The 17,138-nt window shown below is 51.7% G+C and overlaps 1 protein-coding gene across 2 annotated transcripts; it reads left to right on the forward strand.

Annotated features, from left to right (window-relative positions):
* Window positions 1-5,179: 5,179 nt before the first annotated feature.
* On the forward strand, window positions 5,180-13,033 carry FAM110C (family with sequence similarity 110 member C; the record flags this gene model as incomplete). Of its 2 annotated transcripts, XM_080684806.1 has the most annotated exons (3): window positions 5,180-5,725; window positions 5,948-6,348; window positions 10,194-13,033. In XM_080684806.1, 3 exons carry the CDS (start codon window positions 5,180-5,182, stop codon window positions 10,210-10,212), a joined length of 966 nt encoding a protein of 321 aa, XP_080540932.1. The 2 variants fall into 2 exon arrangements, with proteins under 2 accessions (XP_080540932.1, XP_080540931.1); XM_080684805.1 differs by having other exon boundaries at window positions 5,180-6,348; window positions 12,914-12,959.
* Window positions 13,034-17,138: the final 4,105 nt, after the last annotated feature.

Genomic DNA, 17,138 nt, shown 5'->3' on the forward strand with positions numbered 1-17,138 from the left:
GGAAGTAGCCTAACACTTGTGCATGGTAGTGATTACTATAAAGTCAGACCTTGTAAACATGTTTAAATTCTTCTCTTTCATAAAGCTGTAGACTCTTGTCTCTGAGGATGTGGTATTTCCTTACAGTTGTTCATAGAGAAGGCTTCATCTACATGTGGGAAACAAGCTGAAGAATTTACGTTTCAGTCTCTGTAATTAACAAAAGTATAAAATAACTCATTTGCTTCCTGAAGAAACTGTCATTATCACTGATAAAAGGGGGTTTGCCTTTTCTAAAGAACGGCAGATGTCAGCGGCACTGAACAACACAAGAACTTTCTACCTATGTTGTTATCAGATGAAGAATGTTAATTGCTATTTTCTGGCTTAGGCTCCTCAGGTCTGTAAGATTTTATTGCAATTATATTTACATTTTTTGTTCATTGTTCCCTCCTAACGAGTAGCCTTGGATTTCAGGGTCCTCCCCCAGGAGGACACCTTGCCATGGAACCTCAGCCCTGCTTCCTTCCCTGGCAGCCTGTGAGCAATGGCTGAAGTCAACCAAGCGGTGGCTGCAAATGACCAGTAAGCTGTGGCCCACCCTCCCTGCACCTCAACATCACATTTCACCTCACAACCTGCTACCTGGGGACTGTTCTGTTGTCTTGGGTTTCCCACAGTCTCACTCTGGTGCCTCTCTCTGGCCTTGGTGACCTGACATGATTTGGCTTGATCCTGTCTGATGACTGTCACTGCACTTGGCCGTGACCTGTCCCCTACTTTGAGCTCATGAACTTTTACCTCCAGCCTTAGCAGTATCTCTGCTCCCACCTCCCAGGTTCCCCCTGGAGCATCCAAGCCCTCAAGGCTCCACAGGAACCTGGTGACATTTTCCTCAGCCTCCTTGCTGAGCAATCTTTCTTGCCTCAAGTCATAACTTCAAGTTGAACTTTAGTTCCTTGGAGCTTGGCTTGCCTTCTACCACTATGATCAATACCTCTTTGTATTTGAAGAGCATTATATTTTGCAATACGCCTCCATGTGCCTTTGTAAGGTGGGCATTCAGTGGTTTATATCTGTTCTGAAGACAGAACCAAAATCCTAAGAAGTTAAATGATTTCTTCAAAGGCGAAGATGTAAGAATGGACAGTAATGACCTAATTTTTTTACCTCAGAAGAAAGTGTCAGAGGAGAGAGAAGATGCTGTTCTGTGGCTTTGGTGACAGAGGAAGGACCTTTAGCCAAGGAGAGTGGGTAACCTTTAGACAAGGGGAAGGCCCACCAGGAGATTCTCCAAGAGCCTTCTGATGGAACACAGTCCCAGAGACTCATTTTAGACCTCTGACCTCCAGAACTAAGGTGATACATTTGCACTAAGTCACAACGTTTGTGGAAATTTGTCACAGCAACAATCAGAGACTGGCACAGCTGTGCGTCCATGTTTCCTGGTGTTTGTAATATGAACTGTGAACTTGGTGGCATTGCTGGGGGCTTGTCCCTGCAGGTCCCCACCAGCCTCATGGAGTTTCTATGTGCTGACAGACGTTATATTTATTCATAATCTTCATATACATATTCAGGCGATATATAACCTCTCTGGATCTATGTTAACAGAAAGATAATAGGATGCACGCATATATCCTATCTTTTTATTAACAGAGTTATAATGGGAATATTAAAAAAAGCAGCCATTCACACTCTGCGCATGGTCCCTGGGGAAAAGGGCCAGCAGAGCAAAAGGGGCAGCAGACCCAGGGCTCAGCCTCAGCTCCTGTCTGCTGACGGTCTGTTGGCCAAGGTGAGTCCATGACCGGTGAGAATGAAGGGGTGAGAGGATCACCTGCCCTTGACCCGAGGAAATGGGAGCCCTTGGGAAGGGCGCGGGAACAGCAGGAGGATGGGAACAGTGAGACTGTGGGAGTGTGCCGCAGGGGCACCTTGCCCCCAAGTGCACACTTGTCGTTTTCCTGGAAGGTAAGGTGGTGGATGGAGAAGGCTCCATGGGCGTCACTGTCCTCGTCTGACTATAGACTGGGATACAGTTCTAATAACTGACATGGCCCTTTCACAACCCGTGGAAGCTGGTGCCCCGTCACCGATCCCCGTGAGCATTCCTGGGCCCTAACAGATGGAGTTTTGAGGATGAAAACTAGTACCAGACTGCTCACCTGGAATATTAAATGGGTTACTTTAACAAATTTCCGACAGACTTCCCTGAAGCTACTGCAGAGGAGAAGCGTGTTGTGGATGGAGGCCCAGGAAAAGGTGCCCGCACCGTCCAGGCCTCAGCTGAGCAGAGGCTATTGGGGAGGGGAAGGAGTCATCATAGGCAGGAAAGGGCTGTATGAGACTTCCACGTGCTCTCTCACACTCCCCACGAGACGCTGAGGTAGCTCTCGGTCCCAATGCAGTATCATTGGGCCATTGACTGGCAGGTGACAGAGCCGGGCTTTGGCCCCAGACCTCCTGGCTTCCCCACCAGAGCTGGGTCATCGTCAGAACCTACTGTGTGGGCCAGAACCCGGGGCAAACACGTTCATGCTCCATGCCCCATCAGTGTCTAGGTCTTTGAGAAAAAAAAAAAACTATCTCAAAATCAATAAACATCCTCTTAAAGTACAAAATAAATTATTAAACTTCATAATTTCCTCTAAAAGTATATCTTTGCACAGGTAATTTATTAATTGCCTTCCTGTTTAATTAGTATCCAGTTCTTAGTAATTGGTTTGGGGAACTTCCTCGTCCCTTTGATTCGGGGAGTGAAGTGATGTCCCTTGCGTGTGACACTTTTAGATACCCACTCTACCACACATGTCAATCACTGTCTTTCCCAGTAGCCCTTCATGTCTTGGCACAGCCATGGACAAGATAATCCTGTTTCTTCAGGTTCCATAAACCTCACCTGCCCTCTCAGAACCATTCCAGGTAGCACATGAAATGCCAGTAGATGATGTGAAGCCACATTCATTGAAGATAAACGTTGGCACAAAGCCCCTAAAACTTTACAGAGAATTTTAAGTCATAAACATGTGCCTGCAGTTTGACACCAATGTTTTCTTTCCTTCAGGTTAAAACCTCAGCATTTGAAGTATTGAGCTCAAGGTTAAGGGCTCAGGGCTCTGGTTAAGGAGCACAAGTGTGTCACTTGGTCATGTGACTGGCTCCCCATAACATTCCTGAGGAATCTGTGTCTGGCCTTGCTCCCACCTGGACTGGGCCAGCATTTCCCCGCCCACCCCGTCAGCCCAAGCACCCCGAGGCCTCACACCCAGCAACCTGGCCTGTTGGCTCCAGGAACCTTGACTCAGCACCCCTTGAACCAGGAAGGCTCTACTCACTTTCTTTTTCTCTGAAGTTCCAAGCTTCTGTAGAGTGGTTCTAGGAAAGAGAATGAAAACCTGGTGAGTGAAGGTGAGGCCTGAACAGAGGAAACTGGGAAGGCAGTTATTACGTGAAACACTTTCTCGTTGTTATGCAGATGGTGCTTCTAAAGAGATACTGATCTGTTTTTCCAAAATTTTATGGAAATCAGTAAGAGGAAATAGGCTTGCATTAAAACAGGTTTAGGAGGCTAGAGAAAAGAATTGCTGATCTTCCAATAACTAGTATGGGCTACAATGGTGTCTCCCACTGTGGAGATATGTGGAAAATATAGCCCCCGACATATAGAAAGAATTCAACAAACATATGTCTTTTTTACAGTTGTGAATGCGGTAACAGCCTATTATTGCGCTACTATTCAGTTGTATTATTTTCCATATGAACAACTGTAAACCTATGTTTGCCCACCCTGTATCTCCATCTCCTTGCTGTCGACCTGAAGGACCACAGCCATTTTCCCATGCACTCCAATGAGTGGAGGTGGCTAGTTTGGGTCTCAGGAGACGGCGCTTCTTGTACTTCCTCCCTGACTATGGGGTTTGGCCTTACAGGGACTAAGGTCTCAAGGCCCCCTGACATAACCCTGCTGCTGTTTGATCGTCGGTGGTGAAGGGGAGGAGAGGGGGGCTTCCCCGAGTGAGCCAAACCTGGTTCTGTTCATTCTGCTGCTGCACCTGCTGGCTCACCACCTTTGGTGTCCACAGGCTCTCAGATGCTTTCTGGAAACAATGGCCCAGAGCCAAACACCGTCCTGCCGCCTGGAGGAGCAGCAGCCACAGCTGGGAGAGGTCTGCACACCAGGAGCTGGCCTGAACACAAGAGAGAAGGTGGGCATTGCACTCCGGCAGATACTTCTAGTTCTATGTCCAGCTTTTGGAAATAATGGAATTTTGGAAATATTTTCTCTTATGCGTTTAGCATTCCTGGGCTGATCCACTTGTTGCCTTGGATACAGTAAAAACAGCAGTTGTTCTGCCATTTGGTCAGGCTTCATCCAAATCCACGGACCTCGCCCACCTGCCCTCTGAGTCCTACTCGGGTCTGGGTCAGGGTCACAGCCGGCCAGTAACAGCGCTGGACCTGACCCAGGTCCCTGTGGGTCCTGGGTTCTTTCCGCCCAAAACAGACAGACTGAGTCTCTCCTACACATGTTCTCTTTCCTTTATGTCCGTTTCTTTTCTGATAATAAATATCTGTGCGCAAGTAGAGACTTAGGAAACTAAAGTCAAGTTTCTAAACACCCTTGAGGTCAACCTTAACAGTTCAAAGGAAGTGAGACACCTGCCTGGGGGCGGGGTGGGGAGCCCTTCCCTTCCGCCTCCCCCACCGCGGAGGTGCTGGCCTCCAGCGCTGACCCACGGCCCTCAGGAGGGAGGGGGGAGCGGGGACCTGGCAGCCAAGCCCTCCCAGCCCCAGGAGTACAGGGGGCTGGAGGCGTGGAGGTGCGGGGCGGAGCCGGCGGAAGGTGCGGGGCTGGAGGTGCGGGAGGGAGGCGAGGGCAGGGCGGAGCGGGCGGGAGGGGAGGGGAGGGGAGGGGAGGGGCGGGGCGGAGCGGAGCGGAGCGGGTGGAAGGTGAGCGGGCGGGACGGGTGCTGAGCCTCTACCAGGGGTGGGAAGACGGCAGGGCCGGCTACGAGGAGGCGGGAGCAGGCCCTGGAGCGACTCCAATCGGGCGGGCTCGCTCTTGGCAGTGTCCGGACCTGGGCGCCAGTTACGGACGCCGGTCCCCGCCTTGCTCGGACTTTGGAATCGATCCGGGACCAACGCGCCGCAGCCCAAGCCTCTCCGCAGACGGGAGCCCCGCCTTGGTGCCGGCGGGATGCGCGCGCTGCCCGGCCCGGACGCACCCCCGATGGAGCGGCTGCTGCCCGGGCACCTGGACGCGGCGCGGCCGGCGCGCAGGAGCGCGGTGGAGAGGCTGGCGGCCGACCGCGCCAAGTATGTGCGGGCTCTGCCGGGGACGGCCTGGGGCCCGGCCTCCGAGGGCAGCAGCCCCGGGGCGGGCGAAGGACAGGCGGTCGACCCGCGGCCCCCGGCCCGCGCCCCCGGCGCCGTGGCGCGCAGAGCGATAGCGCGGAAGCCGCTGAGGCCGGACTCGCTGGTCATCTACCGGCAGAAGTGCGAGTTCGCGCGCGGGCCGGGCGCCGACGGCCTCCGGGGCGGCTTGGCGAAGAAGCTCCTCCCGGGGCCGGGTAAGGACAGGACGCCGACGCCCCCAGAGACGTCCCCGGCGGGAGAGAAGGGCAGGGCCGCGGGCGCGGAGGTGACGCCAACGAAGCCGGGCCCCGCCGCGGCCCCCGTACGTTCCGCGCGTCCCAGCGTACCGGCCGCTCCCCCGGCGCCCCCCGAGCGCCCCAGCGTCCTGGTCGCGTCCCCTACGTCCCACGCGCGCCCCAGCGTTCCGGTCGCGACCCCAGCGCCCCCCGAGCGCCCCAGCGTCCCGGTCGCGACCCCAGCGTCCCCCGAGCGCCCCAGCGTCCCGGTCGCGACCCCAGCGCCCCCCGAGCGCCCCAGCGTCCCGGTCGCGACCCCAGCGCCCCCCGAGCGCCCCAGCGTCCCGGTCGCGTCGGGGACCCGCGAGCTGCAGGCGGCCAGGCGCAGGGGTCTGCAGCGCTCGCAGTCGGACCTCAGCTCCCGCTACTCCATGTCCGCTGCCGAGTTCGACACCTTCTTCCAGTTCTGCGGGCTGGAGCCCGAGGTGGTGGAGGCGCTCGGGCGGGAGAACTTCTCCGCGGGGTCGGACCAGGGCACCCTCAGGGTCCGCAGCGTGAGCGTCGCCACCTCCGAGGGTGGCTTCTCGCGGCGCAGCTGCGGCGACGAGGGGCTGCAGGAGGAGGAGCTGACGGAGCAGGCGCCCAGCGCCCCCTCGGTCGTGGAGAGGAACGCGCGCATCATCAAGTGGCTGTACACCTGCAGGAAGGCCACGGAGACGCCAGTGCCACGGCGGCAGGGCCCGCGTGACCACCGCGCCGAGGCCGGGACCCACGGGTGAGCCACCACGGTGTGCACGCGCGCGTCTGCGAGGGCGACAGAGCTGCATGGAGCAGGTGGGCAGGCCTCTGAAGTGGGGAGGGACCCGGAGAGTGAGACGTGGAGTCTGGGGCGATGTGACAGCCCAGGTTCCCTCGTCCCAAGCCCTTGCTTGTGACTGTGCCGCCTCTGACGGCCTGGAACCTGATTCTGTGCGTAGCACCAGCCGGTTGGCTTATTCCTATGGGAAGAGGAAACACTCGGATTATAAAGCGCCACCAGAATGCAGCTGTGCCTCTGCTGTTACTAGTTCCGCCTTGGAAATAGCCCGGAGCCCTGGTTCCCGCGTGGCTTGGCGCATTCTGGGGTTCTGTCAGAGCTGACTCCCTGGAGGGCGGGCCTCGCACAGCCTGGAGGCCTTGACCAGCGGGCGCTGGGAGGGGGCCCTGCCGGACCTTGTGGGCAGTTAGGCATCATTTAGTGGACAGAGCTCTGTGGCTAAATATGTTTCACATTGTGTGAGAGCTTTGTCCCTGGGGCAGCTCAGGGTACGAGGAGCTTCTGTTGGTGAGCGGGGCGCTGGACCAGGTTATCTCTGTGCCTTGGAGCTCTGCGTGGCCCTGACTCTAAGCTCATGTGCCTCTGAGGGCCCTACCGGAGGCTGCTTCTTGCCCTGTGACACTGGCCCAGGGTTGATCTCGGTTCTTCTCTGCTGAGGAGCTAAGGAGCGCTGGTCCCCACCGTCACCTGTACCCCTTTCCTGGCACATGTGGGGCATTTCCAGGGACAGAAGGGAGAGGAGGCCACACTTTTTCAGGGTTCTCTTATGAGAATCAAGAATTTAAAGATTACAGTATCTTTTCTTCTCTATCCTTCAATGACAACTTGGTATAATTTTTTAAAATCATGTGATGGAAGTATTTTGTCTGCCCTGGACATAAACTAATTAAGGACACAGTGTCAGTGTTTAGGCTGTTAGGGGAGGCGCCACAGACTTGTGTGTCACAGCTCACCCATGTGTGAGGATGGAAGAGACACCTGGGGCCATGGTTCTAGTTCAGGTGTGAAAGTTAACAAGGAGAGAGGAGGTCATTGTCTGTTTTGGACCTGGAGGGATCATGACCTAAGTTCCTTCTTATAATTTGTTGAAGATTATTTTCCACTAGCATAAGCCCCCAGTGGGTGTAAATAGGTAGTCAACCTTTAAGTACAAAAAGGATTTACTTGTGTTTTTCATAGATTCTCTTGTTGCCAATGAGATGAGATGCAGGCACTGTGAGTATCTTGGTGTGGAGGATGCAAGTTTTAGGGGCTCAGGTGGTCCCAGAGGGACATGGTCAGGTGCACAGAGCCCTGACCTGGGGCCTGGGAGGCCTGTCTTCTGTCTGTCACCACCCTGCACTTAGGGCATCTATTGTCCATAAAAGGAAGGGTCTCCAACTCTGCACTTTGTGATCTGTATAGTCAGGTATCTGTGTATCCGGGTTTCCTGATTGGAACCCAAAAAAGGAAAAGAAAGCAGCACTGTCTATTGGAAATGCAAAATGTAAGTGTATAAGTAGGTCCCTCTGCTTTCCAGAGCCCCGCCCTGTGCTTTAGGCACAGATGGCAGGTGGACTGGAGGGTGAATAGTGCTGAGAATAAGCAATGCACAGACAGACCGAAACAAACGCCACAACAGGAACATAAAAAGACTCACCTTTGTCCCTCTGAACCCAGACCTACCCAGGCCCAGGGCTCCAACGTCAGAGCAGCATCCTGAGCAGAATTTGGGATGCAGTCCAGGAAGGACCCTCCCAAGGCCCTGAGTTAGGGTGGAGCCCAGGAGAGTGTGAGAAGTGTGGTCAGCCTGACATGAGAGCAGTTGATGTCGAGGCAGAGAGAACAGACAGGAACTGCGGAGAGTGAAGCTATGCAGAACAGAGGTTCATGGGGTCACCCTCTTCCTCTGTCTCGATAATGTGTGATTGAATGGGGGTGGGGGGTGGGGGGTGGGGGGCAGTGTCCCCTGCCGTCTGAGCAGAGAAAGGGAGAGTCACCGAGCCGGCCCAGCTTTCTCTGCCTCAGCAGCCACCAGCACTGCAGATATTTGCTTCACACGTTTACTCCCCTAGACCCAGAGCACAGCTGGAGTCCTGGGAACGTGACCCCGGGAGACCCACGTCTGGCTAGTTGGAGGGTTGGGAGGAGAAAATGAGTGTCTGTGCAGCTCCCTGGGACTGAGGCGACATCTGCTTCTGGTCACAGCCCCCTGGGTGGACACCTGTGCACTCCCGTGAAGAAGGTCCGGTGGAGAGAGCTGGGTGCAGAGTGCGGAGCAGGCCCCACCCCTTTTGCCCCCGAGCGTCCTCTGGAAGCCGACCTGTCGTCATGGGGTTACTTGTTTGAGACTAATTCCATCACTTCTGGAAGCTGTGGGAGCAGGAATGCAAGCTGACATTGTTCTCTAGTTTATCAGCGTATTTGTGTTGGAATTCATACAAATTCATTGTAGGATTTCATGAAAAATTCAGAAAATCAGTTCATTTGCTTTCTAACTGAAAATAAAAACAAATATATTTTACATGGAGGTTTTTGTCCCAATGGTAGTAGAAGTATTATTATCAATTAAAATGAAAATATACCATCCAGAATTAAAGAACAAGTTCATAGGTTATTACCCCCATGGAGTAAAAACGTTTATTTTTCAAAATGGAGAGTTCAGAGCTGGGGAATGACTCAGAATGTGCAGTGACCCATGGGGATCGTGAGTAACAGGCAGCTACACGTGGGTGATTTTGTGTTCCGTTTCCCAGCGTATAATTCATGAAAATTGCTTCTGTGTCTGCGGGCATTTAGTCATCTTCCTGTCCTTCAAGTTGCTGCAAAAGCAGGGCTGCCGAAATTTCGGTCTCTGCTGTGTGGCTTTGGATATATGTTACTGGTTTTAATACTGTTGTAAGAGAATGGTAACGTGTCCTTTGCCAAGGATAAACATTGTTTAATTTTAAGGCAAAAATCTCAGGTATTCCCCAGCTCTCTTCACATATTCTTCAGTGAAAAAGGAAAGCTGTGGGCCCCCGGGCCCTGATGGGCAGAACTGGTCTCACATTGTGCAGGTGCCCTGGGGGCGCAAACACACACACTCCTGCCTCCTGCTCCTTTCTCTGCTGAGCCACCCCTGGCTGGGTCCCTAGCTGGGTCCCTAGCTGAGCATTTTACGTGAACAGCGTTGAGTAGCCTTGAGGCACCCCTTCCTGTCTTCAGGTCAGCCCTGGGCCTTTTTAGGGAGATTTGTTTGGAAAGGGTGGGGTTTGTTTGCAGGTATGTGTTTGGGCTGCCTGCCTTGTTTTCTGTTCTGTCCTTCAACTCTGTGACAGTGCATACTGGCTTTACCAACATTCAGACATTTTCTTTACTGCCCATGAACAGTTGGAGGGAAACTGATTTCAAACATCCAGGAAAAGGCGGCAAGAAGACCGATATTTGTCTGACAGAGAGACCAGATGGCTCTTTACTAAGGCTGCCAACTTCTTTTCTAAATGTAAAACGCAAAAAGGAAATGTATGAATTTTTAAACGTATTGGGGTGACATTGGTCAATAGGATCATACAAGTTTCAGGTGTGCATTTCTGTGATACAATATAACGGGGCAAATATCACAGAACCAGTGTCTGCGGGGAGCCCTGGGAGTATAATGTGTGGCCCTGCAGCCTCGGCCTGGACTGGTGTTGATTGACAACTTTTCTTACTCCTCAGGGGGAGCCTTCCAAACAGTGGGGCTCCTTGAAATACGTCCTGGAGGATTGGGGGCCCCAGGGCCATGATCACTGCCACAGGTTTAGTCCAGTGCACCCTAGTGACCATATGATTGTTTTTTCCAGGAGTAAAGAACTCTACTGAAGAAGCTTACGGAGCTCCCGAAGGTCGGGGATGCTGTGGAGAAGATGGGGCCCTGGAACTTGGAAATCAAGAATTAGCCGAGTGACACAGTATAACACCCTGGGGATGCTTCCTTGTTTGAGGTGGACCCACCCTGGCCTCCAGAGGAAATATTTTCAGGAGCATCTTTTTGACTGGTTTGCTAAGAGGCACCATGATGCATTTTAACAATGTCTCAATTAATTTAAAAAGCCAAAGAGCGTGAAAACCAAGCCTGCCATGGTATCGACTGCTTTCAGTCCTCTGAATCAGAGTTCTGGAACCCCAAGTTGGTGTTCTCTACCCCGGGGGCTCACGCCTGCATGCACACTTCTCGGCATCACGCACTGTGTGTGCACCAGGCACTGGTGGCTGCTTTAATGACTCAGCACGTTTCCAATCACTGGAGGGCTCCTCTGTCATTCTACTCCCACCATCCCACTGGGCGGCGGACAAGCACAAATGCCATGAAAAGATGAGTGAGAGCTGAAATACTGCTGAAGTACTGTTCTTGTACCGGGACCGTTTTGGAGAGGCAGGTCCCGTCATCAGCGTTCCTGCTCCTAGCTGTGCGGATCTCCAGGAAGGAGCCAGGGTCTGGGCTCCGCAGCTCAGGCCCCGCCCCGCCGTGTGTCATCCGTGGCCCAGAGGTGGCACCAGCTCAGCTCTGTGCAAAGGGCATGTTTGCCAGGAGGGGTGGCCTCCGGGTGGCTGGGAGTTGAAGGTCAGATCCTTGTTGATACGGAGTTGGTGTGACCAGATGCGGAGCCGGCTCACAGCACCCAGAGTAAAGAAAACAGCCTTCAGACCAGAACCTGTGAGAGAAACTCTGAGTCCATGACGACAGCCCAGAGAAAACTGTCACTGGACAAGTCTTTCAGAGCTTTAGTTTAGGTGTTTTATCAAAATGTCTCTCTTCAAGAACAAGATTATCGGAGAGAAGAACGTGGAGGGGAGAGAAATGAGTTTTTCAGTGGTGAAATAGTTCTAAACCAGTTCATGTTGGTATATATGTGTATTCGTTGAGTATGATACTCTATTTTTGTAACTTTTACTAGAAGAGAAGGTCTTTGACTTACTTAAATATTTATTTTTACACAGTTATCAAGTCTTCAAATAGTTTTATTCAGGTCACGTAATTTTAGTTTTACCAGAATAACATCACATCCTCTTCTCCTGCTTTCTCCTGCTTCGCTTCTCGTATTTGCTGTCTAATTGCATTTCAGCTTTTGCCTGTGAGCAGTGTTCTCCGCTCTGCAAAGTGCTCTGGATGGACAGCTGTTTGTACAGCCCAGGTCTGTGGGCCTTTCTCAGTGTGGACTCTGTTGAAAGACAGCGCATCCCCCCGTCGCTCCTCTGAAACGCTGCTGTTCACGGGCCTGCACTTGGTTAAACACGACAGTGTCAGGGATGAGAGTTTTTGAGGGATCTTCTGCACCCCACCCCGTCTGCTCATTCGCAGCCATCCCAGGAATTTTATGCGAAAGTTAAGTAAAATTGCTTTGTGCCTTTCTACATTCAGAATGGGATGAACTGAAACTTAGGTCAAATTTATGTTAGTGGTGCAGATTCACCCTCCATAGAATAGATGAAAAATATATTTTTTTTAAAAATTGGTTTCTGTTTTAAAACCACCAAGATATTCCAGAAGCATTTGCACTTGGGTGGGGACACGGGGGAGTCGGGGGATGGGAAGGGTCCCTCAGAGTGAATTCTGGAGTAGATGTCAGATGCTTGAGGGTCGCGCTGAGTGTGTGCTGGGGGCTGAGAAGTCCTTTCCTAACCTGGCAATTGCTGAGTGACTTTGAGTAAACCAAATTTGCACCTGAATCTGAGTGAAGAAAAGCTTGTAATTGCTTTTAAAAAGAATGAGCAGTAGTTACTGTGGCAGTTCAGTTTCATTTGTTCATGAAAGAACGGCATATAGAATAACCTATTAAAAACAACAGAGAGGAAAACGTATGGGAGACGGGAGGTGAGGATCGTGGCCTGTCTTATCTCACTAATAGGTGGGTGCAGGCTCCCAGCGAGCAGACGGGAGGGTACGTGTGTGATTGGGACGTCTCCTTGTTCCAAACATTGGTTCCTAGTCTGTGAACGGCGGTCACTGGCCCTGGAGTGACAGGAAGGCTGTACTGAACGCTGCCCTTTTCTGCAGATGAGAGTCGAGTGTGGTTGCAGCGGGGCTACAGCATCAGACCAGACAGTTATTGCAGTTTCTAAATAGTTTTTCCTATATGCTGCTTGCAAGGGGAGTGCAATAGTGTGTATTCTTTACTAAAGAAATAAAGTATTTATCTTTTATTATTAATTTATGAACGTGAACATTGTGGAAACAATCAGCAAGCGTCTGCCCCGATCACTTCCCATCTCTTTCTTTTCCTTCCTTTCTTCCTGACTTTAACTCATCACATCACCAGTACAAATGAGGAGAGAAGTGACATCGGCGAGTCCCATGGCATCGGAGGGCCCCATCAGCGATTCCCGACCCGTGTGCCACAAGAATTTGTAAAACATACCTGACTGTTTACTCAGGGGCACTGGCCTCTTTTCATTTAGATTGTGAAAAAAACAACAAAAAACAACAACAGCCAATACAACAATAGCCACCCCAATTTGCTGAGCGACTTTGAGAAAAGTAGGAATAAATTGAATGAATCAAAATAATACCATTTTTTTCCAGATTGGCCAAAAATATAGATATTGGTGTGCAGCACTTTGCTAATTAGTTTATGTGCTGTGAGATGAAAAAGGGTGACCATCGCTGCTCTAGGTCTTCCTGAAGATGGAATGCAGTAAAAAAGTTTTGAATACTTGGGACATTATTTTTCTTTCAGTGTTTCATCAGTCTTTTGCTTGAAAATAATTTTCTCTGTGTTTTATTAATAACCATAATTGGAGAATGAGCACAGATAACAGCCAGCATGTTTGTAACCTTTTGCATTACTTAACTCATGACTGAAGTTTGTTCTTGGTGGCTGCCTGGCTTGGAGCTGCTGGGATTGGGCGTCAAACCTGTTAATCAGGGTGCTGACTGGGGCGTAGCTTATGCCCAAACCTACGGTATACGGGCATCCAAAGACAGGCATTCTTGAGGAGAATAAGTAGATCACTCTTTATTTCCATGAAGACCATGGTCAAGTCCCCGGCGCTGCAAAACTCCTGTCTAACTGTGTGGACCCCATAGGAGGTGTGGGGGCCCAGGTGCGGCTGAATGCAGTTGTCTTTTCTGCCTTCGGGTAAAGACATTCTTGCCTTTCACTTACCGATTTTGAAAATTCAACAGCACAAGAAGCAGTGAGGTGATGCACAGTGGCTTGGTGTGGGAATTTTGTTTGCATTTTTAAAAAACGTTTTTTAATGGACTTCAGAGAGGAAGGGAGAGAGAGAAACATCAGATGAGAGAGAATCATTGATCGGCTGCCTCCTGCACGCCAGCTATTGGGGATGGAGCCCACAACCTAGGCATATGTCCTTGACTGGAATCGAACCTGGGACCCTTCAGTCCACAGGCCGATGCTCTATGCATTGAGCCACACCAGCTAGAGCTGCTTGCATTTTTTAGTGATGAAATAAATAGACCTACATTCTAGTTCATTGTTCCAGGTTAGAAATATCAAATAAGAAGGACATTGAGTTCATGGCCAGAAGCTTAAACTCTGGTTGCAGAAGCAGTAGGGAGCCACTGATGGGGAGAAAGCACAGAAACACCAGGAAATGTGCTCATCCCCAGCATGTTCATCATTATCTCTGCTGCTCGGCCTCAAAACGTACAGCTGAGCATCATCTTGGTGTTGTCTCCTTGAAAATCAATATTAAAATGAAATGTTTTCTAAAGGGGAGAATTATTAATCTGTTAACTATTCAGTTTTAATTCTAAATAATATGAATTTCCTTAGCAAGTGAGAACCTGAACTACAGGACCAGATCAGGAAAGACCTGGGTCTTGGCAATTTTGAGCTTGAGTAGGACACTTCACTACCAGGGCCAGAACACGAAATTACAGGATCTCTTCACCCATCTTGCTGCCTACCTGGTGGTCTTGCAGCAACTGTGACTTCAGTCAAGGACAAGCCTTTACTGCGGAGCTGGGGTCTGCACGGGGCACCGGGCATCCATAGCTGCCTGCCACGAAGGGTTCACGTTCTAACAGGAAGATCAGATAGTCTGTCAGAATGGGTGGATGGATGGATTGATGGACAGATAATAAATTGTTGACAGGGATATAGATGACAGAGATGAGGGGGGCCAATCTGTCTGAACCATAAATGGAACCCCAAATCCAAAGTATATAAAAAGAAGCAACATGCAAATTATAAATGGCATATTTTTTCACTGAGAGGTTTACTTTAATCCCTGGAGGGCCTTTACCCGGCAGCTTAAACCTTTGAGGTCTAAACAGAATGAAGTGCAGAGCACATTACAAATGGGCCTCAGGACTGGGCCTCCTCTGGTCAGAGGCTGTTGTGAGGGACTTCCTGGGCTTTCAAAGTCCCCTTGTCAAACTCAGGGAAAGAGTAAAAGTAGCAAATAAGCAGTGACTCAGCCCAGAGCAGGCCAGGCTGGTGCCCGGGCCGCGGTTCCATGAGTGACCCCTGAAGCGACTCTAGGACACGTCCTGGAGGTGAGCAGCAGGGCTCAGGCTGGGGCAAGTCAGGCTGACGTGATCAGGATTTGAGGACCGTGTTTGCTAAGCTGTTTGGCAAGTCAGAATTGCAGCATCCAGCGTTCTGAACGGGGCGTGCACCCAGAGTGCCAGGGGCATGTTCTCACAGGGTTTTCCTTGCAGGTGGTGAGGTGCCAAAGAGAGAATGTCCTTGTGGGCATCTATCGGGATGGGTAGAGACCCACTCAGCAAGGACCACAGATGGTAAGGCTGGAAGTGATGTCGGAAACCACGTGGCTCCCCCACCAAAGCCCCGAGTCTTGAGGAGGAAGAACAAGGCTGGAGGTATCACACTCCCTGATATCCAACTATGCTGACAAACTTCCAGAATCAAAACAGTAAAATACGGGTCCAAAAAGCAGGTGGGCCAAGGGAACAGAACAGAGAGCCCAGAAATGAACCACAGCCACGTGGTCAATTAATCTGAGACAGAAACGGCAGGAGCACCCAATGGGGTAAAGACAGGCCCCTCAATAAATAGTGTTGGGAAAACTGGAGCAGGTATATGTAAACAAAATGAGGCTAATCACTTTCTCACACTGTGCACAAAAATAAACTCAGAATGGATTGAGGGACTGGGGTGTGGAGACACAGCAGCTGCCTGGGTCGAAACCTAATGCGTCAGAGAAAGAAGAGTTTGAACCCAAATCTGCCTGGTCCCAAAGGCCACTCTCTCTCTCTCTGCACAGGCTGGTTTTCAAAAAGTGAATGCCACCCAGCATGTGGAAGGATTTACTAACCTACCAAGTGCACAGACCAATTCAATGGGTCAGAACCTCAGCAGATTCGCATATGGCTGCTCAGTGCCCCCATGACCCCCCTGGTGGGTGACCCGGGCCAGGTTGGGCTGCCTCGGGGTGCCGACACTGTCCCAACATCCACACCGAGAAACCTCAGAGCAGCAAATGCTCACATTATAGGAAAGGCTCTCATGTTTAGGTTTCTGTAGATAGTTTTATATAAAGTGACGTGTTTAAAAAATGAGAATAAAGAGAAAGTCAGAGGGGGAACAAACAAGATTTGTCAGAGGAGCACAGAGCAGTACTGAGTAGGCTCTGGGGCAGGCTGCTGAGCCGGGTGAGGCCAGTGCGACTCCAGGGTGCCTGTTACTGTGTTCTGGGCAAGAAGACACATTGAGCCAATGTCAACACTGCCGTCGGGCAGGCAGGGGAGGGCAGCATAACGCATCCTGCATGCTGGCTTGGGCTGGGAGGAGGGAGGCATGGGAGGTCGCAGGGAGTCCAGCTCCGTTCAGGATGCACCTCACGCCAGCTCTGCCCCCAGGACCTTCTCACCTGGTCAGCTGCCTGCGGTGTCAGGGGCCCTGCCACACAGCCCACGCCAAGCAAGAACGTTTCCTAACAAAAATGCACCTGCAGCAGAGATGAGACACCAGCCTCTGAGAAGCGTGTCCATGTGCACACAGCGCACCGCAGCGCCCACACCCCAGGAGGAGGCTTCAGATCCCAGGGCCTTGGGAGCAGTGGGCCGTGCTCCGGAGCGGCTGCACCAGGTTTGTCTACAGCCCAGTGCTTCACAGGAGGCGGGAAGTCTATTCCTGCTCCAGCACCTGCTCCTGTCTGATCAGGCAGCCGTAGAGCATCTGAGCATGAAACCTCTCAGAAGCACAGCTACTAATGAGCACAAGATGTACAGTCGCCTTTGTGACCAGGCCCTGCTGGCTGGTTTGGACAACCCCTCACTTGTGAGGCAGGTATGCCACCTGCACCAAACCCTGGGCAGAGGCTTCCTGATGGGACCACGGTGGCGCCGAATCCATCCCTCTCCAGGTGAGGTTCAGGATCTGCAGGGACACGAGGGAGCACACGTTATTTATGCTCAAGACCAGAATGTCTCCTGCACTGACTGCTCTGTCACACGCCAGGGAGTGAAGGCCAAAGCACTGGCTTGGGTTCAGGCCCTGGAACGATGCCACTAGGTGAGGACTCTGGGGCTTTCATTCTAGAGATGGAGAGACCTGGGAGCTGGGAGAAAGTCAGTTCCCCGATGGTAGCACCGAGCTCCTGCAGGGGGACATGCCACAGTCGGGGTGCCTTGTCTTCTCACTGGGCTGAGGAACAGGATTGGCATCTGCTCAGGAAACAGCTGAAGTGATGTCTATAGGGCTGAGCCCGTTTCAGAAAACCTCTGTGTTAAAGAGAGCGACTCGCAGTCGGTCTGTTTTCCTTCCTCTTAGATCTGTGCAATAGAAGCACACAGGTCAAAGAGCACCGACAGAACC

Source organism: Plecotus auritus (assembly GCF_963455305.1).
Source record: "Plecotus auritus genome assembly, chromosome: 8".
In the NCBI taxonomy this organism is placed as follows: domain Eukaryota; kingdom Metazoa; phylum Chordata; class Mammalia; order Chiroptera; family Vespertilionidae; genus Plecotus; species Plecotus auritus.